The sequence below is a fragment of the Populus alba genome, chromosome 1, assembly GCF_005239225.2.
Source record: "Populus alba chromosome 1, ASM523922v2, whole genome shotgun sequence".
Lineage (NCBI taxonomy): Eukaryota > Viridiplantae > Streptophyta > Magnoliopsida > Malpighiales > Salicaceae > Populus > Populus alba.
Genome location: NC_133284.1, coordinates 11,608,203 through 11,633,188, shown reverse-complemented (window position 1 = coordinate 11,633,188; position 24,986 = coordinate 11,608,203). Strand labels below are relative to the sequence as shown.

General features: G+C 34.5%; 3 protein-coding genes across 7 annotated transcripts; 2 read left to right on the top strand and 1 right to left on the bottom strand.

The window, feature by feature from the left end:
- Nucleotides 1–1,624: 1,624 nt before the first annotated feature.
- LOC118038658 (F-box protein At5g07670) lies at nt 1,625–4,605 on the top strand. The gene is made up of 2 exons (XM_035045084.2): nt 1,625–3,171; nt 4,070–4,605. The coding sequence occupies exons 1-2, from the start codon at nt 1,901–1,903 to the stop codon at nt 4,380–4,382; spliced, it is 1,584 nt and encodes a 527-aa protein (XP_034900975.1). The 5' UTR covers nt 1,625–1,900; the 3' UTR covers nt 4,383–4,605.
- Nucleotides 4,606–6,929: 2,324 nt separating this feature from the next.
- Nucleotides 6,930–14,277, top strand: LOC118038654 (uncharacterized). 5 transcript variants are annotated; one of them, XR_004685797.2, is made up of 16 exons: nt 6,930–7,278; nt 7,406–7,489; nt 7,685–7,758; nt 7,919–7,952; nt 8,177–8,235; nt 8,388–8,502; nt 8,631–8,668; nt 9,055–9,152; nt 9,369–9,424; nt 10,222–10,507; nt 10,682–10,794; nt 11,055–11,111; nt 12,175–12,240; nt 13,002–13,076; nt 13,628–13,746; nt 13,982–14,277. XR_004685797.2 is itself a non-coding variant. In XM_035045081.2 (16 exons), the coding sequence occupies exons 1-15, from the start codon at nt 7,102–7,104 to the stop codon at nt 13,688–13,690; spliced, it is 1,395 nt and encodes a 464-aa protein (XP_034900972.1). In that variant the 5' UTR covers nt 6,930–7,101; the 3' UTR covers nt 13,691–13,722; nt 13,982–14,277. The 5 variants fall into 5 exon arrangements, 3 of the variants coding, with proteins under 3 accessions (XP_034900972.1, XP_034900973.1, XP_073262100.1); XR_004685798.2 differs by having other exon boundaries at nt 13,949–14,277; XM_035045081.2 differs by having other exon boundaries at nt 13,628–13,722.
- Nucleotides 14,278–14,642: 365 nt separating this feature from the next.
- On the bottom strand, nt 14,643–15,965 carry LOC118038672 (14-3-3-like protein D). The gene has a single exon (XM_035045099.2). The coding sequence runs from the start codon at nt 15,806–15,808 to the stop codon at nt 15,095–15,097; it is 714 nt and encodes a 237-aa protein (XP_034900990.1). The 5' UTR covers nt 15,809–15,965; the 3' UTR covers nt 14,643–15,094.
- Between the last annotated feature and the right edge of the window lie 9,021 nt (nt 15,966–24,986).

Sequence of the window (24,986 nt, the reverse complement as noted above, 5' to 3'; positions counted from 1 at the left end):
GGTTACTGTTGCTTTTCAAAGTGTTTTTCCATTTAAAAAAGCATGTTCAATAATGTTTTTTTTATTTTTTAAAAAATTATTTTTGAAATCAGTACATCAAAATAATTTGAAAACATCAAAAATATATTAACTTAAAGAAAAAAAATTTTTTTTAATTTTTTAAAAAAGCACTTTTCCACCACAATGCCAAAAACCATTAATTTTAATACGCATGAGATACAAATTTTAACGGTTATGAGCCCACCACGCGAATGCATCATGAATCATGAAATTGAGGTCACCCAAGGCTGCTAGCTATGGATTATTTCGTGCATCGCTTTATTTTTTTTAAAGGAAATTTCCAATAGATGGTTAACTTTTCATATATTTTTTTTTAATTTTCTGTTTTTATCTTATCAGTTTGTTTTTGTATTTTAAAATTATTTTAAAAAATATTTAAATTTTTTTCTTTATTTTAAATTTTTTTTTTATTTTCATATTATTTTAAACTTTTAATATTAAAAATATTTTTTAAAATATAAAAAAATATTTTTTAATGTATTTTTTTAAAACACACTTTAAAAGAATCAATTTACATATAATACTTATAAATGTGATTTTGATTGTACTCCATTAGATATAAAAGGATGTAATAATAAAATCAGTAGTTATTTTTGGTGCAGTGTCAACTGTGTATTTGAGATTATAATAGTGATAACAATTTAAAGTACTTTTTATATATAAATATATTAAAATATTTTTTTATTTTTTAAAAATTATTTTTAATATCATTGTATTAAAACAATTTAAAATTATAAAATAAATTTTAATTTTTAAAATTTACACCACACTCCAACAATCCTTCAGGGAGGGAGGGAGAGATGATGCCTAGGCTTCGTACAAGCTATCCACAGACGAGCAGAGCTCAAAATTCCACGAGTAACGTAATCAATCATTTACTGAAGTAAGGGATGACTTTGTAATCAATATTATGAATCCCTTATCAGATCACCAAACAGACCAAAAAAAACAAAAAGTCCCACCAAATTAGTACTTGACTTCGTTCTATCTTTTGAAGATGTACTTGGGTGGTTTTGAATTGCGTTTTAAAATTTTATTCTTAAAAAAAAATGATTTTTTTTTTATTTTTTTAATATTTTAAAATATAATTTGTACCGTATTTTTAATGAAGTCACTTGTCATTGAATCCAAGTAATTGCTGTGAAGAAAAACAATATATATATATAAATGATTCTTATTTTATAATCTTTAATTGGTTAAGGTGATTGTATCATGCTACCGTATTTTGTTTTATTGAAGAATTATTAGATAATAAAAAAGAAAATTAAAGATTTAATTTTAATTATTTATTTATAAATATAATTATGATTGTTTTTTAAATAATTTTTTTATGTCAAAATACATGTCAATAATATTTTTATTTTTTAAAAAATTATTTTTGGTATCAACACATTAAAATAATTTTAAAACACTCTAAACATATTAATCTGAAATTAATAAAAAAAATTAAATGTTTTTAAAAATATTTTTAAAATACTGAAATAAACAATCCAATGCGTGGTTGTTTTGAGGATCACTACGGTCTTCGGGTAGACTGGAAGAAAAAGGAAAATAATCGCAACAAACAGTCAGCGAGAAGAGAGGTGTGGGCAGAGCAGAGGACACCCATTTCAAATCTTCACATAAAAAACAAAAAAAAGCGGCAGTCCCCAAAAACAAATAAAAACAAAAACAAAAAATCACAACTACACTCGTTCAATTCCTTCATCCGCCACCTCCGAATCCCTGAGAGCCATTATTACCAGAAAGTCAGTCAGCACTCCCACAGAGACAAACCTCACAGACATGCGTTTTTTACCGTTAAAACTACTGCCGCCACCAACAAGCAACCACGGAAACGATGTCGTTTTTAACCGATAAAACGTTGAAGAAGAAGAAGAGACCACCAAGGTGGTCACACCTGTGGCTCAAAAACACAAAACCATTGAAGCATGCTTTATTCGCTATGCAGCTCCAGTCTGTCTCTAGCCCGCCAACGCCAACACCCACAACCACACCACAACAGCATCAACAGCAACAGCAACAGCAACAGCAACAGCAACGACAACAAGCAGACCCCAACGCCAAACTCAAAGTCAAAACAGGAACCCTCATCTCCAATCTCCCCGATATTGACCGTACACTTCTCTTAGGTGATGATCTCCTCTTAAAAATCCTCTCTAAATTGCCTGATTCTCAAAGAAACCCTAATTCACTTGTTTGTAAACGGTGGCTTAATCTCCAAGGCCGGCTTGTTAGGTCTTTAAAGGTTTTAGAATGGGAGTTTCTTGAGTCTGGCCGTTTACTTTCAAGATTCCCAAATTTGACCCATGTGGATTTGCTTAATGGATGTGTTGTTAGACCCCATGATTGCTGTGTCCGGTTGAGTCATAGGGTTTTTCAGATGGATATAAATTCTGGGGTTTCTGGGTTTTTACCGGATTGGCGTGTTTGCGAAGAGAATTTGTTGCCTGTTGAGGTTGTTGATAGAGGACTTAGAGTTCTCGTTTCAGGTTGTCCGAATTTGAGAAAGCTTGTAGTGGTTGGTGCCAGTGAATTAGGGTTGTTAAGTTTTGCTGAAGATTGTTTGACATTGCAAGAATTGGAGTTACATAAGTGTAATGATGATGCCTTGCGCGGGATTGCTGCTTGTATGAATTTGCAAATTCTGAAACTTGTTGGAAATGTGGATGGATTTTATGGTTCTTTGGTTTCGGATATTGGGTTAACGATTTTGGCTCAAGGCTGTAAGAGGTTAGTGAAGCTTGAGTTGAGTGGGTGTGAGGGTAGTTTTGATGGGATTAAGGCCATTGGACAATGTTGTCAGATGCTTGAGGAACTCACTATTTGCGATCATAGGATGGATTGTGGGTGGTTGGCTGGGCTTTCATACTGTGAGAATTTGAAGACTTTGAGGTTTTTATCGTGTAAGAGGATTGATCCCAGCCCAGGGCCGGATGAGTATTTGGGTTGCTGTCCAGCTCTTGAGAGGTTGCATTTGCGGAAGTGTCAATTGAGAGATAAAAAGAGCCTCAAAGCCTTGTTTAAGGTGTGCGAAGCTGTGAGGGAGATTGTTGTTCAGGACTGTTGGGGATTGGATAATGATATGTTTAGCATGGCAAGTATTTGCAGGTAATGAGTTGTTTAAAGTTTTTTTGATTGCTTTCGATGCCTGGTAATGGTTGTAAGGTATTCAATTATTGCAGTCCTTCAGGGTACATATTAACAATTACAGAGGCTCTTGAATTATTGCAGATGAACTTCTGTTGTACATCCATTAAAGTTCGTACATGCTTTTTTAGCTGTTCCAATAATTTGCATAGTTGACATGCTCTGGCTTACGAAGTTGAAAATGATATTGAATCATTTGTATTTAACTGCCTGTCTGGATGTGCCACACTCACGCACTTAGGTGGTGTTTTGCATTGTCATCCAATCATATTTTTGAAAGAGATTTAGCTTCAAATTATTATTTTTTTGTTTTTTAGATCATTTTAATGTGAATTTTAGAAAATATATATATTTTGATATTTTTTCAAATAAAAAATACTTTGAGAAGTACCCTCAACTAGAATTTCAAAGTCACATAACTAGTGCTGTTGGATTTGAAATTAGTGACAGTACTGACTTTTGATTACTGTTAGATGCATCTGAATGCTAGATTCTCTGCAGCAATGATGACTGCGCCAAAATTGTATAAGAAATTGATGCAATTCTATTAATAACTTAGTCTAACAGTCACAAGAAAAATCCCAGTGTAGATTTAGCTCGACAGGGCAAAGACAAGAAAAGCGAAATAATTCATTGGTTCAATTGCACAGGAAAAGAAAGCCTATAATTTTACAGTGAAGCTTATTTGATGGTTGATGGACTGGCGTTTTGACAATTACTTGGATTGAATAATCTACTTGGCAAACACCTATGATTGGAAGACTATGCTGTAGCCAGTTGATGTTTATGGGCTATCATTGTATAGTGAAGTTTACATGGTTGGGATATCAATGGTTGCGTGTACTTCATTATTTTACAGGAAGGTAAAGCTATTGTCTCTGGAAGGATGCTCCTTGCTGACAACAGAAGGCTTGGAATCAGTACTTCTTACCTGGAATGAACTTCAACATTTTAGAATAGAGTCGTGCAAGAACATAAAGGATGGTGAAGTCTCTCCAGCTCTTTCAACCTTTTTCTCTGTTCTCAAGGAGTTGAGATGGAGGCCAGATACCAGATCTCTTCTTGCATCAAGTCTTATGGGGACTGGCATGGGAAAGAAAGGAGGCAAATTTTTCAAGAAGAATCCACGCCTCGATCATTATACGCAGATGATTCACACAGCTACTTTTTGAGGGTTCCTGATTTTGTTTTGAAATGCTGTATGATCTTGTAATCATCTATGTTCTTGTAGGCGGTGAACATGATGTTGAGAGGTTATATTATGCTTCCGTCGTTGCATGGAAAGGGATCAGGTGTTCTATCAAACGAAATACCAACTATTCATTCTGTAATTAGACCTGGATAACTGGTCTTCAGAATGTTGAATACACAATGCACAGCTTATTTCCCGGTTCAGGTTTATGATTTATTACACGTATTGCTTGGAAAGTAATCTAATTATAGCTAAAGTTGTCAAGCATTAGTGGTAGCTTCGTCGATTTTTGGAAAGACTGTTAATGGAGTTTGCATCGATTTGAAAACTTTCGTGGTAATTGGGCTTCTGGCAATTCAAATCACGATTGAATGTTGATCCAAGCCAATCATCTTATGAACATAATTTGAGATTCCTCACATCCTGTGAGCCATTACAGAGCAGGTTGCTATTCCATGTGGAAAAAATACTGTTAACCCAAACTTGTTGATGTTTTAAAAATAATTAGATTATTGATATTAAAGAATCAAATTGTATTTTTTTGGTTTTAAGTTTAATAAAAAAAATCTATATAACAAAGGATAAAATTACTTTTTTAAAAAAAAAAAATTGAGGGACATAAATAATTCATTAAACAAAAAAAATACATAGATCGATGTTGTGGCCTAACTCAGCAAACTTGTAATCTAGATTATAAATTTAATCGAGTTTAATTTTTTTTTTCCCCATAAATTTATAGTTAACCTAAATATAAAAAAAAATAATCAAAATATAGCCCAACAGAGCACGGGCCCATGGCTAAGTGCCTGGGCTTGTAAATCTTTTATTTTTCTTAATTTAATCCACCTCAATTATTTTTGAGAAAAAAGGAGGCATACTCGTCGCATGTTACGGTAAATAACATGTTATTTGTTAATCTAGGATCTGGTCACCACTGTAATGGCTGAAAAATCAAGCCTATGAGTTTTTTTTTTACCGAAAACACCCATTTTAACTTGGAAAAAACTCTTAAAACATAAATAAATCAACTTATCAACATAATAAACTAAAGAAAAGGAGATCTAAATTAAAAAATCAACCCGAATAAAATTTTTTATTCTTGACTTAGATATGATTTTTTACCTAGGCTAAAAACAACCACTACAAGATTATCTTCATCGAATGGATCCCATTAATACTAATTTCAACTATTTTGATGATTAAAATTGGTGTCAACGATAACTTTTTTTTTCTGCGTTAGTTTTTGATGAATATCTCTCTCTTCTGATAAAAAATAAGTTGAAAAATAAAAAAAAAAAGTTTGATATCAAATTTGAATTTATAATAGGAATCAATCATTACCATATAGTTTCTCCATATTTTTTACTTTGATATTTTATATTTTAATTTCATTATTTCTTAAAAAAATTTATGTGATTGACTATTAGTTTTAGCTGAGAAGTGCTCAATCATGCCAAAAAAGAGAAAGTAAAAAATCAAATTAAAAAATTTATAAAAAAACTAACTATTTTAATCAATAATAATTTATAAAAAAAAATATCCACGTACAATAGAATCATCGCACGTCTTAATTTTATTTAATTTCTAAATCAAAAGACATATGCTGTGCTTTTTCTGCGCACCACATACCTTTTTTTTAGATCTCGTAGTCAGGAACAAATGTACAAGAATTTTAATTGTTAAAGAGGGGTGTGTTATAGCCGATCAAATGATTCATTGAGTCTCCAAAAAATCGGTCGATTCTATTTAGTTATTTCGAGTGTTTTCTTCTTCCTCGTTTGTTTATCTGGCTGGGTCTTTTGGAAAAAACCAAATTAATTTACCAAGTTGGTAAACCAGTTTTTGGATTGACAGGTTAGGTGTAAATCTTTTTAAAAGTGTGATGGTGGTTGTTTTCAAAAATATATTTTTTAAAAAAATATATTAAAATAATATTTTTTTTTATTTTTTTAAAAATTATTTTTAATACCAGCGTATTAAAAATATCTGAAAACACTAAAAAAATATTAAATTAAAACAAAAAAAATAATTTTTTTTAAAATAAAAAAACAAACAAATCAATTAAAATACTCTAAAAATCTATCTTGTTTCAATCCTATCTTTACTTATGCTTTCCATGTCGTGATAAGAATTATTTTTATTTTTTTTAAAAAAATAAATTAAAATATTTATTTTTAAAATTAACTTATTAAAATAATTTAAAAATATTAAAAATAATTAATTTAAAGCATTTTTTAAAAAATTTTAACAAAAAAATACGTTCAACGTGAATTCCAAACAAAGTAGAAGTTTTGATTTTGTATATATAAAAAAAAAAATCTCTCTTAGAAGTTGTTTGGAGCGTCATTCAAAACAGTATTTTTAAAATTTAAAATTATTTTTTTTTTATTTTTAAATTATTTTAATATGATAATATAAAAAATAATTTTTTTAAAAATTAAAAAAATATATTTTAATATATTTTTAATTAAAAAATATTTTAAAAAATAAACACTACTGCACCCCTGAATTAACTAGTAGTGAAGTTTAAAAATTGAAGGTTTGACCAACCGTGCCTAAAATTCTTATGAGGGAGGGAGTTTTAACATCAGCGTCCGTGGCAGAGGAGGAAAGAAAGAGATCGGAGATCGGAGACAGAAAGCAGTGAAGTCTTGTTTAACATTTTTATACAGCAGCGGTGATAGTGAATAATATTGAAGATGAGAAAAGGGAAGGAAGTGGTGATATCAACAAGCCCTAATTACAGCAATCACAACAGTGGCGTAGAAGATGATGAAGAAGAAGACGGCTTCGATCACTCCGGAAACAACAAACGATTCTCTTCTTTCCCAAGTTTCTCTTCCCGAAATGCTTCCTCTAAATATGACTTTGTCAAGGTCAGCCCCCCTTTGTTCTTGCTCCTGAAAACCAAAATAAAACAGACACCACCCCTTATTTAATTCAATCTAATTCAATTGATTGTTTTTATTTTCCTGTTTGGTATATATAAATAAATAAATACAGGTGAGGGTGTGGTTAGGTGATAACGCTGATCACTACTATGTTTTATCCAGATTCTTGCTCAGCAGAATGTTGACTGTCACTAAGGTCTCCAACTATTTACTTCTCCCTCAATTTTATTAAAATTCCTTTTTCCTGGAATTACCTATATATATGTAGTGTGGATGATGAACAGTTGGTTGGGTTTTTCTCTCCGAATATTACATTTGAATTGTGGGTTTTGAGAAGATGATCGTGACTAAGGTTTTGGGTTTGTTTTATTCTGTGTGTGGGTGATTTCAGATACCGAATCATGTAGCTATTAAAATTGCTCTTGAGCTCAAGAAGCTGCTCATTGATAACAGCCTTCTCGACGTGTAATGACAATCTTCCCTTTTCTTTCTTTTTATCCTTTTATGCAGTAGTCGGGTAAAGTCTAAAATGTACCCCATGGCTATATTTGAAGGTTTTTCAGTGATCATTTTTTTTTTTCCTTGTTTTTCAACTAATGGGCAACCTCTTGTATTATTTTGGCAGCTCTCAGTCTGATTTGGAAGCTAATCTATTCAAGGTATGTGACCTTTCTTTCTTTTATTTTACAATTCTTAGGTGGCTATGGATAGCAAGTGGCATCATCTGCTATATAAGAGGAGTTTAGCATGCCATTTTCTTTCTATGGCCGTAATGGACGGACTACACTGAGCACTAGAATACTTTTGAGACTTTTCTGAATATTGGATTTAGTTTAGTTTCATACGCCCTCCTCCCTCCTCATACATAGGAGTCTATTTGCAGCTTATGGAGCGGCGGGGGTATGGAGAAGATTACATAAATCTTTACAAGATGATGACGAGGTACTTTAGAGCTCTACCCACAGTATCCGTGCCTAGAAGTTTTATTGCCTTATTATCACTTTCTTCAAATTAAATGACAAAGATGAAAGGTTTTTTCTGATTTTACGTTGAAAAAGAAAAAAATTATTTTTTTCCTGGTCATATACTTTTAGATTTCATCATCAAAGAGTGCCCTTGGTGATCCTTGTTTGTGGAACTGCCTGTGTTGGGAAGTCTACCATAGCTACCCAACTCGCACAACGGCTGAATTTGCCTAATGTCTTACAGGTGCTGCCTTCCACCTAGCCATGAAGCATCTCGCCTTCCTTATTGTCTTTTCATCTATCAATTTGTTTGGGTTCAATACTGATGCCTTTGAAACATATGGGTTTTTATTTTTATTTTTAATGTCGCAGACAGATATGGTGTATGAATTGCTGCGAACATCAACTGAGTATGTTTATTCCCTTTCTATTTTTAATTCCATGGTTTCTATTTCTGATGTTAGAAGCATTTCTATCTAGAGGAATTAAGAATATCAGCAGCATACTGAGCCATCCAAAAAAGGAGCAAGGGAAGTTGTAATAAGGAAGATTCCTTATTACAAGCATAGACATTGTTGACTGGAATAAGGACTCAGAAACTATATATAACTAGGTTTCAATTTTTTTGTCACTATATTGTTGTCTCCAGTACATGATATTGTATCCTATGATGAAGATTATTGGTCATGCTAGCTAGCGCTTATTCTTTTTATTCTCTGGACAGTACGAAATCGCTTATTCTTTTTATTCTCTGGACAGTACGAAATCGCTTATTCTTTTTATTTATCTGAGTCAGTGCACCATTGGCTTCTACTCCTGTATGGGCACGAGAATTCAGCTCTTCTGAGGAGTTAATCACTGAATTTTGTAGAGAATGCAGAATTGTTCGTAAAGGTAGTCTGTCAATTTTGCCATCGTGCTTCTTTGATCTCCTTTCTTATTTGAATAATTCTCTTTTCCCTCGCCAACTTGTTTCATGTTCATGGTGGTTGTAATTTTTTTCTTGGATTTCAAAGGTGTTCTTTGTTCCCCTGGAAATTGTTTTAATTTGGCTAGATGTTCTGCAAGCGCATGGGTTTTTGATTTGTTAATTTAATGCTTGCTTCAAAGGTTTGGCTGGTGATTTGAAGAAAGCAATGAAAGATGGAAAGCCAATAATAATTGAGGTATGTCTAATTTTCTGTTTTTCTGTTGGTTGTAGATTAGACTGTTCCATCAAAACTTCCAGTCAACACCTATTTCTTTGTTAATCACTCTGCTGTATAATATTCACCATCTACACGCATGCTGTCATTCATTTTGCTAAAGATTCTAACAAACCATACATTAAATGGTCTTATGTTGTGATACCATGAAAAGTATGGTACCATTGCAATGATTTGAGTCTTCAGATAAAACGAAACTGTAAAATTGTTTGTGTAGTCTCCGTGGGCTTGTTGTACATTCCTTTTGGGGCTTTTGAAGGGGCCTTACTTATTTGACTTTTAATGGCTCAGGAGGGCTAATTTGTTTCGATTTTGTATCATTTGCACTTTCACTTAAGGGTGATTTCTTATCCTGCTTCCATAATCTTGTAGTCTTTTTTCAATAATATTTTCCTAATTTATCAAAGAAAAGAAGATGATTGGGAACTAATTGATGTTGAAAAGATGATAAATTATGCCTTCTGTTATTCCCTGTGGGAGTCAGAGAAAAAAAGTGTAGTTCTGACCAGCTATTGATGCTGCTGCCTAAGTTGAGGTAGTGCAAGAGAGGATTTGTGTTCAGATCTGGTGCAATTAGGTTGTGACTAAAACAAAAAAACTGAAATGACTGTTAAACTGACTTGTTAATACACACTTTTTTTTTTTTTGGTGGAAACATTTTGTTATATTTTGAGATGCTTGTTATCAGATTGATAGGCATGGTAATGTTTCCAAGCACTCTTATCTGATCTGCAGTTGTTTCTGACAAATAATGACAGGGGATACATTTGGATCCAAGCATTTACTTGATGGATGAAGAAAATAAATTACCAGCTAAAATACCAGAAAAATCTGAGATGAACCCTGTTTCAATGACTCCAGATGACGATCCTGCTAGACAGATGGAAAATAATTCCACAAGTGTTAGTAGAAACCATACTGAAAATATCAACTGCACTCTTGGGGATTTGGCCTCAGAAGAAGGGAAATCTGTTAACCAGGTGAATAAAGTTGTGGATTCTCAGGGATCTAGAGATAAAGCTGGAAGCATTGTTGAGAATAAAGGTAATTCTCACTCTGGGTTTTGATAACAGGCCCAGTATTCTATTAGTCTCTTCTAACTTATAATTTTCCTTGATGACAAGTTCTAACTTGTAATTTTGCTTGATGACAAGTTTGAATGCATGCATGAGTGACTTAAGGGTGACAGTTTCCATTCCTGGATTTTTGTTCATGCAGGTGAAACTGTTAAAGGTCTTGAGGGAGATAGAAAGACTTCTGTTAGCTTAAAATCTGGTCCTGAACCAATAATTATACCAATAGTTCTGAAGATGGCTGAATTCGATCATAAGGTTTGTGCTTCTATTCTTGATGTGTCAAAAATTTCTTCATATTCTTGATTTAAATGGATGGTACTTGTTCCTATATCAGAATTATATAGTTCCACTTCCCTTCCCTCATTATTTATCAAATGGATGGTACATTGTTCCTATATTGGAATTATATTTGTCCCACTTCCCTCCCACATTATTTTTCACTTTTTCAAGGTTGCATATTTAATCTTATATCCTTATTATTTGTCTTGTCTATCATCTTTTCTTCTCGTGTGCAGGCATTACTTGAGGAGTGGATCTCAACTCGTTTATTTAGTGATAAATGCCCTGTTGAGGTACCAAAGGCTGCTGAGTTCTTATTGTCATTTTCCAATGTCAAACTTAGGCTATTCACCAAGTTTTAGTAAGCTAAAAGGGTTAAATATTAGCAAACAATCAATGAGACAATTCATGATTAAACTTGGGTTTCCAAATAGGAGGCCTCACATTGTCAGGTACATGCATATCTGGGGATGGATGGGTGGGAATTTAGGGGATGTGAGAGGCTATCTCATTGGTAGCCAATACCTTAACAGATCTGGTTGAAAATGTGGTTAATTAGTGCAAGTTGTAGAAGTAACATGGTTTTTCATTCAAGTGCAAAAACAAAAATAGAAGCATAAGTCAATTGATGGTCAATGACTCTGGTGAAGCACTTTCAAGTTTTTGAAATTTAAAGATAGAAGGCATTTGAAAATTCTAGCACAATGGTTAGCATGATGAAAACAATGAATGGTAATAAGATCAAGCATCGATGGAAAATGCAGTAACTCCTGGACATATTCGTGCGCTGTGAAGTGGATCAACAATAGAAAATTGCAAAAGCAACCAAGATGTTGCCAAGTTCAAATAATTCTGGACTGGATTAAGATGACAGATAATAGCTTCTCGTTTTCCCTCTTAACACTTTTGTTTTGCTTAATACATGGAAGCTGGCTGGACATGTACCTCCTTATTCACTTCAATAAATAAAAGTCTACCTTAGTATCATCTCACTAACAAGCTTCTAGTTTCAACACTTTGCTTGCTAACAAAAAAAATATAGAATATAAAATTTATTCAGTTTTTTCTTCGCAAAATATAAATTTTAATACATTGGTTATATAAGTATCCCTATAAATTATTTACCATTGTGCAGCTGCCTGGTAAAAAGCATATTGTAGTAGTATCGAAGAGAAACATTTATGCCCCTTTGTTCAGGTCAAAAGTGAGGCAAGATTTTCTAGAAAGAATTTTAGGATTGATTTTTTTTCATTCCATATCCTTGTGTTGATTCTTCACCGATTTCACAAATGTTCATCTGATTGTCTTGTTTTTCATTATTCAGAGTGTTTACATATACATGTTTTATGTTTTCAGGAAAAAGATAGGTTAATTACCAATTTGAAAATCATTCAGGACTACCTTTGCTCTTTCAAGTCACAGGTTTGCTTCTCCACGTGTGTTTGTTGGTTAACAGCATGCAATAGAGTTTTGTGGCTTTGCTTCTTTATTAATAATTTTGAAATAACTGATTCTAAATTTAGTAATATTGTGCTCAAAGTTGGATTATGATATTGATAGAGAACAAGTTTTGCTTTGATGTCTTGTTTTTAGATTTATTGTATTTGACGACATGGCCAAGTAGCTAATTTGGACAATAAAGTCAATGAAATCAGGTACATATTTTGTGAAATTGCACAACAAAAATTATTGACGACAAATTGGGGGAACTGTTATTCATGATATCATATGCTTGGGCCATAGCAATATACAAATTCCATGAATCACTGTCATGCTTGGGCACTAGATTTTGATTTGGGCTGGAGAGCATTATGGTTCATTTAAATTGAAGTGAGAGGCTGGGTAATCTATTTCAATTACTCGATATATGACTCTTCTTTTCTGTTTGAAAGATAAGTGTTTTGGTTTGTCCAAATCTATGATTTAGTCCAAATATGCTCTTACTAGTAAGGTTACTTGAGCTTCAAAGGAAAGAAATGAAGAAAACAACTAACATCTCACAGAAAGAATAGGGTGGTGACTGTATAATTTTATTCTTAGTGTTATTTGTTTCTGAATGTCATTCTACCAGCTGACTGAGATCGACTTCTCTGAACTTTAATTATGTGTTTGAAAGTTCTATAAGTACCATTTCCCCACCCTTTCTTTTCCTCCTAAAACACATCAAGTTTTTCTTGGAACAGGGTCTGACTGTTGCCAATATATCAGCCACAACATTCCCTCAAACACTGGATTGGCTGCATGGCTATCTTCTTCAGGTAAAGTTTTCTAACCAGCTTTGTGTATCTGAAATGCGTTGACCACCAAACATGTTCACCTGGAAAATTGAATGCCTTGGGGATCAACTGCCTGTTCTGATATTGTATTGCTGTTGCCCTCCCACATCAGCAAGGAATTTGAAAAGCTGCTGTCCTTGAGTGTGAGGCAGTTGATTTACTGCTTCATTATCTTCTGAATAGTTCTCATCTTCTTCATCTTGTACATTTCATTCTTTCTATTCGTATTTTTTCCTTTCTTATTTCTCCAATGACGTGGTAGCATTTCACCAAAGATTATGGTTAGGTTTGACAAAAATTAGGAAGTATTTGTCTTTGATTGATTTACTCATCCATTTCTTTCCAGTACTGTGGACAATAAGAAATAGCATTCAAGCATCAGGTGTCACCAGTTTTGCTGACTTGTTTTTGTTTCCTTGAAAATTAGAAAATGATCCCTCAACTTATTAGCAGTTGATTTTCTTCTAGTATCTCCTTGACCAGCTTATCTTGTTTTTCTAAATCTCTCCTTGCTAATTGTTTTCACTATCCAGAGTATTGAGCATGGCATTTCATCGGTGTCCAGTGAAAATGATAGACATCAAGCTCAAAATTAGATTACCTGCAGATGTTAGCTTGAGCAGGACTGGTATGAATCGGGCCTTGCATGCAGGTATAAAATGCAATGCACTTTCAAATGCATTTAATCGATTTTGAATGGAAAGCAGTGTCCTACCAGAAAAAATATCTTGCTCATAACTTCTGATTTTTGCTGCCCATACGAGTGGTTTTTGGTTTTGTGCACATAACTTGACTAGCTCTTGCGTGGACGACTTTTACCTGCGTGCTTTGAACAGTCCTGTCTTCTTGTACAGAGCATAAGTTAGCTGCCATGACACTTGATGTAGAATTTTGATGAAAAACCTACCAGGCAATGGGAAGCTACTATCAGACAACGAAAGAGTTTCCGCAGCTTCTTGTGATGGCAGCACTTGCAAGTTCTTGTAATTTGGCCGCCCCATATGATGAACCAAACTTCAAGCATTGCCCACCAAATTCGGTTAAGATAATTTGTTGTGTCAAAGACATTTTTATCACTCGGCTTCTCACAACTAGAGATAGATATGCCATGTTAAAATTTCAGTACTAACATGTTTGTGATTTTGAAATGCCCTCTGTAGTTAATTTCCTCCTATTCTGTTCATTTTTTGGGGACCTATCTTGTCATTCAGAGAATGATAGAAAGCAAGTTCTAGTCACAGAGCTAGTATGAAGAGGAACACGAAGCCACAAATCTCTAGGTTTAACTTGCAAGAGCCAAAGCCACCTCTTTGCTCCCAGTAGTGTACAAGACAGCCAGAGCCAGGTTGCATTACTTGCTTTTAACATAGAACTCGGCAATCCATTCCTTAATCTTTATTGCTCAGTCACAATATTAATTTAAAAAGCACCATATAGAAAATAAATAATAATAATAAAAAAGCCATTTTGCCCTTGTGTTAAGGTAACTGTCAAGATAACCAAGACTGTTGATACACAAATCATTATATCAGCAGCAGGAAATATCAGATTCAGCAACTATTTCAAGGCCTTCCGATGCAGAAAGCCACAAGCACAGTATCAAAATACTAGAAGAGGAACATCTTCTAGTCACATTGCTAGAGAGATCAAGAGCTGAAAACACAACTCATTGTTCAAAAACAACAAAGAAAGTTCCCTGAAATCTTACAGGGTTGCAGTGATTTTTTTTTTGTTAGCACCTTAAGTGGACTAGTTGTGCGTGCAATGGGAAATTTGAGCCCTACAGCTATTCAATCTAGGTCCTCTAGAAAAGCTAGGTTGGAAAATCATGTTCAAGCTCGAACACTTCCATTAATAATGCTAAAAACAAAATTGTTCTGAGATACAACTCAAATAGAATTGCATACTTATCTGATAAAAAAAACTGAAACAGCATGCATTTTACCTAAAAATCATCAACCTAAGAACTAACTCCTGCAACTGTTATAAGAATCATCTCATCAATTCTCTAAGATGTCATAACTCCACAACTTGACGTTGTCTAGAAGAATCTCCAATATCAACATGCTGTCTTTCTGTGATTCCTTATTCAAATTTTCGAGTACTGGGATAGCCTCATCATAAGCATTCTTAGCAAGAAAGAAAGCCTTCTCAGGAAACTTCATGATATCATAAAATAACACTGAGAAATTCAAAGCCAAGCTCAGTCGAACTAAATTTGTAGGAGCCAACTCGGATGCAGCTTTAACGCCTATATCATATGCTTTCATCGCCTCTGAAGCAGCCTTCTCCATCTCGATGCCAACCTTGAGTTCTGCTAGATACCTGAAATAATCTCCCTTCATCCTATGATAGAAGACACAGGATTCACAAAGGGAAGTTGAAGGGAGCAGATGATCATCAATCAATTGTATGATATCGTTGCATATACTTGTGAGTTCGGACTCAACCTTCCGTCTATACTCCTCGATCCTCTTCGCATCACCTTCGTTCCCTTTGGCTCGTTCCTTTTCCTCTATGGATGACAGCGTTCTCCATGATTCTCTTCTTGCGCCCATCACATTCTTGCATCCAATACGTAGCAAATTCCGCTCCTCGGTTGTCAACTCAAAGTCAAGCTTTGCAATATACTTCATGTGATCCAACATCTCGTTGTAGCGTTTCGCCTGTTCTGCAAGTTTGGCAGAATACACAGAATCTTGACGTGCATCCATGGCTGATAAGACTTAATTGATTGATCTCTTTTGAGCAAGATAATGTAAAACTGACTGAATAGCGAAGAAAAAATCAAACAGAAAACTGAAAAGAGCACTACCAGAAAATTTTCAAATAGCAACCGTCAGATATCTCAATACGTTGAACTAGCTAGGGTTTTATATGTATAAATATGGGCACGTAAGAAAAACTTAAAACGAACAAGATTCGAAGAAAAAACCCTAAAATAATTGATATTTTGCGGGAGAGGGCGCAGTAAAGTATATTTATTTATAGGAGTGATCGTCAAGTCTTCTTCTTAGTGAAGGAGTGCTTGCTTTCAATTTGGAGTAGACTTTGGGTAAAGAAAAAACTCTTATTTTAATTCTTTCTTGAAAATGCAAAAGAGTAATAATTTATTTTCTTTCTTAGAAACATTAATTTTAAATAAATCACAAACAAATCAATATTTTTAAACCACACATCCGAGAATTAAATTATAAATTTAATTGTTCCAGTGATTCCTTATTTAGTTTTTACTAACTTTAAAAGCCGTGAAAGAGTTAATGCTACTTAGATAAGTATTGAGATATTTAATACCACATTTCTTTTGGATTTATGCATATATATTTTATCTTAGATGTTAATATTTTCTCATTAATTACAAACAATTTTTTTTAATATAAATCATACAAATACATTTTATTTATATCAAATAAAAAAAAATATAAATTACATTGAGTACCAGTCCAGTTTCCAACCACTTACGTGTGGATGAAAAATCAGGATGAGGTGTTTTTGGGTTCAAAGTTTTATTTTTTTTTAATTGATTTTGAAACAAAAACACATGAAACACCTTAAAAACCTCAATAATCAATCTGTCGATTCAAAAAAACCATAAACTGGTCTAAAAAAAAGTCTCTCAACCTCATTTAATTTTCCAGGCAAGATAAAGGTGAAAACCACCACCAATATTGAACTTCTTCTGTCGAATAAAATCCTTTGGCACCACTTGGTCATTTTAGTTCCTTGGAAGATAAAAAGCATAGCAGCAAAAGGCAAAGTAAGCCTACAAAAATAGTAGCAGCTCCGGCAGGGGAAGTTCAGCAGCATAAGACCCTGTCAGCTGAAAAAAATTGGTTGCAGCTTCCTTTGGGTGAGAAAGCAACAGAGTAAGATGTGTTAGGAAAGCAAGGAAACAGCTGCAGATGAGTGACAACATAGGCAGTAGAGAGTCCTTAATGCAAGAGGTTCTGATTGATCAACAACAGATTTATTATATTAGGAACACGAGAAAGCCTAGTATGTATATTTTTGAACTGGATGGATAGGTCCAAAACTAAGAAGAGGCTTGGTGTTGCCAAATAATTTGAATGAAGAAAACTTGCCTAACTTTTGATCCCACCATTGAATTGAGCTCAAATTATCTACGAAATTCCACAAGCCCAACGAGACCTTCAAATTAGTTTCATGTTGATGTAAGGATTGATCCCCTTTACTGCTATATTGTTACAGATTATTGGATTTATCATTGGTATCGTCCCTCCCATAAGTAATTCATGGTGATTGGCCCCTTTTGCATGCGGTTGAAGACTCTGCAATGCATACTTGCTCGGGTCAGTATGCTATTTTCGATGATATGAAGATTCTGAATCAACCAAAAATGTTACTAGTTTCATTATCAGCTATCTAACAAGTTTCCCTGGTATTCCTTTCATGTTTGCAGGGAGTCAGCCATTCCGACTGTCACTTCGATTTTAGGAGCAAATCTTCTGGAGGGTATGGTTAACCATTTTGAATGTTTTCAAGCGCCTTCTCATTCACTCGTAGAATTGTTGGGAACATGGAAATAATGATCACCGTTGATGCTCTTAGGTTTGAAAGGGTCAAAGGTGCCACTCATGGTGCTTGTCGGAATAGTGGCAGTCCGGTATACTATTAATATGGCGATTTTGGGAGCACTTATCATTAAATATGCAGTCCGTTTTGGCTTGTTGCACTCTGATCCACTGTATAAGTTTGTTCTTCTGCTTCAGTTCGCACTTCCTCCAGCAATCGGCATATGTCTGCTATTTATCATTGGTGAATTAAGATCCAGGCAAAGCTCCGCCATATTCATGTGTTTGGCTACAGGTTGAATTTGTTTTTGACTTGAAATTTGTTTTTCATTTGTTGTTTTGGCCATAATTTGGCAGGTATAATGACCCAGTTGTTTGGAGCTGGCAAAGGCGTGATGATGATCACTCCCCTAAAGCTAAGATGTAATAATGTAACAGAAACTTCTCCTCTTTATGCTGTTTGGTCAAGAACTGTTTCTGTTCCTACAACTGGCTCACAACCATAAATCTTTGCTGTGTAAGAAATCTCAGAATGCCTTCAAGGCTTTAACCCATCTGCAATGCCACAGAAAAAAGTTAACATTTCAAGCAAAAATATGGTAACAAGTAAAAACTAATTTTAGGTGCTTGCATGGATTGATAAGAAGAAGAAGATGTTATACAAGCAAAATGGGCATTTATTGTAATATTTTGAAATTTATAAGATATGATATTACAACAAAGCCCTTGGAGGCTTAAAGAGAGGGTATAAATGATTGAAGGGTAGTGTGGTAATTGACCAATAGTTGATAAATATAAATAAGAAAAAAGAAAAGAAAAAAAGAATGATCTGATTTTGAGAGAAAGGGAGTTACGGGAGAAGAGAAGAAAAGAGGAAGAAGAAGAAAAGAAAGGAGAGAAGGAAAGGAAGGAGAAGAGAAGTAGAGGAAATAAGTAAAAAGGTAAGATTTATGGTTTGAAGTATATAATATGTTAAATTTCGGTTTTGATTAATTTTAGAGTTTTGAAGTTTGTATTTTGAGTTAATTGATGAATTAATTTGAAGGTTATAAGGTTAATTGTTGTAGGTAATTGATTATTAAGTTGATTATGGAAGATTATGATGATTTTGAGTTATGGTTTTGTTTGAATGGTGAATTTGTGTTAGAAATCAGGGGATAACAGTAGGTGATCTGTTGAAATTCTGGGTTTGAGGTTGAAGATGACGAAAATTCAATTTGGTCCCTCAATTTCCGAAAATTACAGTTTAGTCCCCGAACTTTGGAAAATTACAAATTGGTCCCTGGAGCATATTCCGAGATTCTGAACCGAATAACATATGAATTATGGACATAATTACTGTATAGATAAGATAATTTAACACTTTCAATTTAGTCCTCCAATTTGACAAAAAGTACGATTTGACCCTAAAAATTTAGTAAAATTCCAGAATGATCCCTGAAGCATAATGATACATCCTGGACAGAATTGAGGATTAATTAAGGTCAGAATTTCAGTATATTCATGGATTTATGACAAATTTCAGTTTGGTCCTCCATTTGATAAAAGTTACATTTTGGCCCTAAAATATGGAAAAATTCCAGATTAGTCCCTAGCTGTAATATTAGCTTTTGCAGATTAGTTGATGAATAATTAAGGGTTACTTAGTGAATTATTACCAATTTTATTAGTTGTTTTTTATTATGGATTAGATTTCGGAAAACCGTTAGATTTTGGGTTTTTGAGAAAATTGACTAGTTAGTTCAAAAACATATAGGGTTACGGAATACACCTTTAGTTAAGTGTATTAAATAGGTTAAATGTTCTTTCGAGTCGTTCTTGAATATGTCTCCTTTGTATTCAGATAATCCTGATATTCTACCGACGGGACGTCAGTAGGATTTTCTTCAGTGTCTGCTTTTGGCTTCTATTTGCTTTGAGTCAGGTGAGTGGATAATTTCCATATGCATGAGAAATAGTATAAATATTTGATTTGTTAATATGAATTGGATCATGCTTCTTGATAATATATATTGATTATTATCCTTGTTATGATAAAGCATGATCAATTATTGAATCTGAATTCTTGATATGAACCAGTATGTATTTTGAAGGGAATTCTGAATTGATAGCTCCTCATTTGATTGATGTCATGAGTTGAGCTTTGAGATATGAATATGTTTGTTTGATTATAATTATGAACCTATGGTATGTCAGTTAGAATACCCATGCTAACAGGGTAGTGTTAGTCTTTGTGCACATCGTATCTGAACCCTAGTTGGTCGGGGAGTCACCCACCTGTGTGACTGATCAATCCAACAGTACGGAAGCCTCATGCTCATTGCATTTTGATTTTCTGACGAGTTCTACCATATGATATTCTTGTTATGGCCTATTTGATAACCTTCGTATAAGAACTAAAGCCATACTTGTATTATATATTTCTCATTGCTATATTACCTCGTGTGTGTATATTGAACGTTATCTACTCACTGAGTTGTTGAACTCACCCTCTCATTATTTATTCTTTTCAGGCTTATAGCTTGATAGCGGGTTACTTTTGTTGAACCTTCTGAACCTGCTTTTGGTTGTAATTTGTATCTTTCTTTTTATGTCAAGTTTAGTGCTCCAAAACTATGAAATTATATTAACTCTTGTATTAAGACAATCGAATTATGTTATGAAATTAATTTGTTGTTAATGTTGTGCTAAACTCTGATTGAGTTGTTCAAAAAGATTGTATGTAAGTTTGGGTTCGCATAGGTTTGGAACCTTGGAGGGGAACCTTGCCTATGTGCCGTCATGGATCCGGATTCGGTCGTGACAAACTTGGTATCAGAGCTTTAGGTTAAAGAAACAATAATATAATTAATTTCATAATAAGTGGAGCATTAGGATCCGTATTGTTCTTGTTTGTTGTTTTAAAATTTTAAATTCTCATCAAGTATGTCTTCTTCCTTGTGATAGATATGCTATCCTAAAATTATGTGATAATCATCATGCTATTGTTCTAGCATGACTTAAGTGCTCTCACTTTTATTTTAGGAAATGCCGAGGAATAAATGAATAACTGATACTATTAGAGTAAATGATAATAAAGATGATGTCCCTATTGTGAAGTTTAGAAATGCAAGGTATAGAAGGTGGGGAAATACACCCACACCTAAACATATTCGTATTGTTTGCTCTTTTGAAGCAAAAATATTATTTAATATGGGTGCAACTCATTCGTTGTGTCCCATATTTTGCCATGAGGTTAGATAAAACAACCAACCTTGTTAAAATCCCCCATTTTCAGTCTCCACTCCCTTAGATGAGTTAATATTAGTAAAGTATGTGTACCTGGATTGTGAAATAAGATTGGAGATAAGATTTTATGGGAGACTTAAATGTCTTAGATATGGTTGATTTTGATGTGATTTAGGAATGGATTGGTTGGCGAAAGCATAGGGCTTCAGTAAATTGTTGGGGTAAGAAAATAATGTTTGATCTAGATCAAGAAGTTGGGTTGGTATTTCAAGGAGATAAGATTGGTCCCATCAATTATGTTGTCGGCTATCTCGAGGAAAATGGCCCGAAAAGGGGTACAGTGCTACCTAGCATATATAGTGGATGTAGAGAAAAAAGTTCCCCAGTTAGAGGAAGTCCCTATAGTAAGAGAGTTTATCGATGTATTTCCTGGTGAGCTTACCTGGATTGCCTCGTATAGGGAGATTGAGTTTTGTATTGATTTGGTTCCGGGCACTGAACCAATATCATGGCACTATATAAAATCGCCAGCAGAATTGAGAGAGTTAAAGGAGCAGCTGCAGGATTTATTGGATAAAAAGTTCATCCGACCAAGTGTGTCCCCTTGGGAGCTCCGGTGTTGTTTGTGAAGAAGAAAGATGGGTCATTGAGGTTTGTGTATAGATTATAGCAATTGAATCGGGTGACAGTTCGAAATAAGATACCCACTCCCTCGATATAGATGATTTGTTTGATCAGTTACAGGGAGCTCAATTCTTTTCTAAGATCGATCTTCGATCTGGTATCATCAGTTGAGGATTAAGGAGGAGGACATTTCAAAGACAGCTTTTAGAACTCGGTATGGTCATTATGAGTTTTTAGTGATGTCTTTTGGGTTGACGAATGCACAGCAGCTTTTATGGACTTGATGAATAGAGTGTTTGGCCATTTATTGATCGATTTGTGATAGTTTTTATTGATGATATTTTGTGTGTTTCGAGGTCTAGAGAGGAGCATGAGCAGCATTTAAGAATGGTGCTTCAAACTCTACGAGATCATCAGTTGTATGGCAAGTTCTCAAAGAGTGAGTTTTGGTTGGAGTGTAGCATTTCTTTGGGCATGTAGTGTCAAGGAATGGGATTGAAGTTGATCCTCAAAAGATTGAAGCAGTTAAGTAGTGGCTTAGGCCTACTTCGGTGACAGAGATTAGAAGTTTTTAGGTTTGGCTGGCTACTATCGGAGGTTTTGTGGAGAACTTTTCTCGAATTTCTGCACATTGACTAAGTAACGCGGAAAAAAATGTTAAGTTTCAGTGGTCTGAAGCTTGTGAGAAAAGTTTTTAGAGTTGAAGGAGAGATTGACTTACAACGCCTATTCTAGCAGTACCATCAGGTTCTGGTGGTTACACAGTGTATTGTGATGCTTCGAGAGTGGGGTTAGGATGTTCTAATGCAACATGGCAAGGTTATTGCCTATGCTTCACGGCAGCTGAAGAAGCATGAACAGAACTATCCTACACATGATTTAGAGATGGCGGCTGTAATTTTTTGCTTTGAAGATTTGGAGCACTACTTGTATGGTGAAACTTGTGAGATCTTTACAGATCACAAGAGTTTGAAATACATCTTTCAGCAGAGGGATCTAAACCTGAGGCAGAGAAGATGGATGGAACTGCTGAAGGATTATGATTGTACCATACAATACCACCCGGGTAGGGCAAATATAGTTGCCGATGCTTTGAGTAGAAAATCATCAGGGAGCTTAGCTCATATTCAGGAAGTACGAAGACCTCTTAATTAGGGGAGTTGCATGAGTTAGTGATGAAGGAGTCAGATTTGATCTTAGTGAAGCTGGAGCAATGATTGCTCATTTTCAGTTAAGTCAGATTTGTTTGATAAGATAAAAGCAGCTCAGAAGAAAGATGATTCCCTACTCAGGATTCGAAATGAGGTTGAGCAGGCGTAAAGCTGCAGGTTTTGTTGATTGGTGATGATGATGTGCTGAGATATAGGGATAGGCTTTGTGTACCTGATGTTTGATGATCTGAGAGAGAGACCATTGATGATAGAGGCACATCAGACAGTTTACACAATGCATCCAGGTTCCACCAAGATGTATAAAGATCTTAAGGTGTGTTATTGGTGAAATAGGATGAAGGCTGATGTAGCAGATTTTGTTTCTAGGTGTTTGACCTGTCAGAGGGTAAAGGGTGAACACCAGAAACCTCCTGGATTGTTGCAACCATTGTTGATTCCAGAATGAAAGTGGGAGAGGATCACAATGGACTTTGTGACAGGATTGCCTAGAAGTCAGGAGGGTTATGATTCGATATGGGTGATTGTTGACAGATTGACAAAATCAGCCCATTTTCTGCCAGTTAAGATTACTTATGGATATGCAAAGTTGGCGGAATTGTTTATTAGTGAGATTGTACGGTTGCATGGAGTGCCAATCTCGATAGTGTCTGATAGAGGTCCACAGTTTACATCGCGGTTTTGGGTGAAATTTCAAGAAGCTATGGGTACTAATGTGCAGTTGAGTACAGCTTTTCACCCTCAGACAGATGGTCAGTCTGAGAGGACTATTCAGACCTTGGAGGATATGTTAAGGGCTTGTGTTATGGATTTTGGAGTTGGTTGGAGTAAGTTCCTACCATTAGTGGAATTTGCTTACAACAACAGTTATCAGGCTAGCATAGAGATGACACCTTATGAGGCTTTATATGGTCGAAAGTGTAGATCACCGGTTTGTTGGTTTGAGGTTGGTGAGAAGAGGCTACTGGGACCAGAGTTAATTAAGATTACCTCAGAGAAGATAGAGGTAATTAGAAAGAAGCTTCAAACAGCTCAGAGTAGACAAAAAAGTTACGCGGATAAAAGAAGGCGTGACTTAGAGTTTTCAGTGGGTGATTGTGTGTTCTTAAAAGTATCACCTACAAAAGGAGTATTCAGGTTTGGGAAGAAAGGCAAGTTGAGTCCTCGATTCATTGGACCGTATGAGATTCTGGAGAGAGTTGGGGTAGTTGCTTCTAGGTTAACATTACCACCAAACTTGTCTGCTATTCATCCGGTATTTCATGTTTCCATGTTAAGGAAATATATGTCAGATCCATCACATGTATTAGAGGTTCATCCCATTGACTTGAGGGATGATATGGTTTATGAGGTGCAACCGGAAGCTATAGTCGACCGACAAGTGAGGAAGCTTAGGTCAAAGGACATAGCTTCAGTGAAAGTGAAATGGAAAGGCCATTCACGTGAGGAAGCGACATGGGAGCTCGAGGATAAGATGTGTAAGGAGTATCCTCATCTTTTTGATAATCTCGGTAAGTATTCAATTTTTTTCTATTAAGTTTCGAGGACGAAACTTTTATAAGGTGGGGAGATTGTAATATTTTGAAATTTATAAGATATGATATTACAACAAAGCCCTTGGAGGCTTAAAGAGAGGGTATAAATGATTGAAGGGTAGTGTGGTAATTGACCAATAGTTGATAAATATAAATAAGAAAAAGAAAAGAAAAAAAAAGAATGATCTGATTTTGAGAGAAAGGAGTTACGGGAGAAGAGAAGAAAAGAGGAAGAAGAAGAAAAGAAAGGAGAGAAGGAAAGGAAGGAGAAGAGAAGTAGAGGAAATAAGTAAAAAGGTAAGATTTATGGTTTGAAGTATATAATATGTTAAATTTCGGTTTTGATTAATTTTAGAGTTTTGAAGTTTGTATTTTGAGTTAATTGATGAATTAATTTGAAGGTTATAAGGTTAATTGTTGTAGGTAATTGATTATTTAAGTTGATTATGGAAGATTATGATGATTTTGAGTTATGGTTTTGTTTTGAATGGTGAATTTGTGTTAGAAATCAGGGGATAACAGTAGGTGATCTGTTGAAATTCTGGGTTTGAGGTTGAAGATGACGAAAATTCAATTTGGTCCCTCAATTTCCGAAAATTACAGTTTAGTCCCCGAACTTTGGAAAATTACAAATTGGTCCCTGGAGCATATTCCGAGATTCTGAACCGAATAACATATGAATTATGGACATAATTACTGTATAGATAAGATAATTTAACACTTTCAATTTAGTCCTCCAATTTGACAAAAAGTACGATTTGACCCTAAAAATTTAGTAAAATTCCAGAATGATCCCTGAAGCAT

Bases quoted from the DNA above. Each gene is read 5' to 3' on its own strand.
- LOC118038672 (XM_035045099.2), bottom strand. From the start codon at position 15,808: ATGGATGCACGTCAAGATTCTGTGTATTCTGCCAAACTTGCAGAACAG.
- LOC118038658 (XM_035045084.2), top strand. From the start codon at position 1,901: ATGTCGTTTTTAACCGATAAAACGTTGAAGAAGAAGAAGAGACCACCA. The intron at 3,172-4,069 runs GTAATGAGTTGT...ATTATTTTACAG, and splicing joins AGCATGGCAAGTATTTGCAG to GAAGGTAAAGCTATTGTCTC.
- LOC118038654 (XM_035045081.2), top strand. From the start codon at position 7,102: ATGAGAAAAGGGAAGGAAGTGGTGATATCAACAAGCCCTAATTACAGC. The intron at 8,503-8,630 runs GTGCTGCCTTCC...TTAATGTCGCAG, and splicing joins ATTTGCCTAATGTCTTACAG to ACAGATATGGTGTATGAATT. The intron at 11,112-12,174 runs GTACCAAAGGCT...TTATGTTTTCAG, and splicing joins GTGATAAATGCCCTGTTGAG to GAAAAAGATAGGTTAATTAC.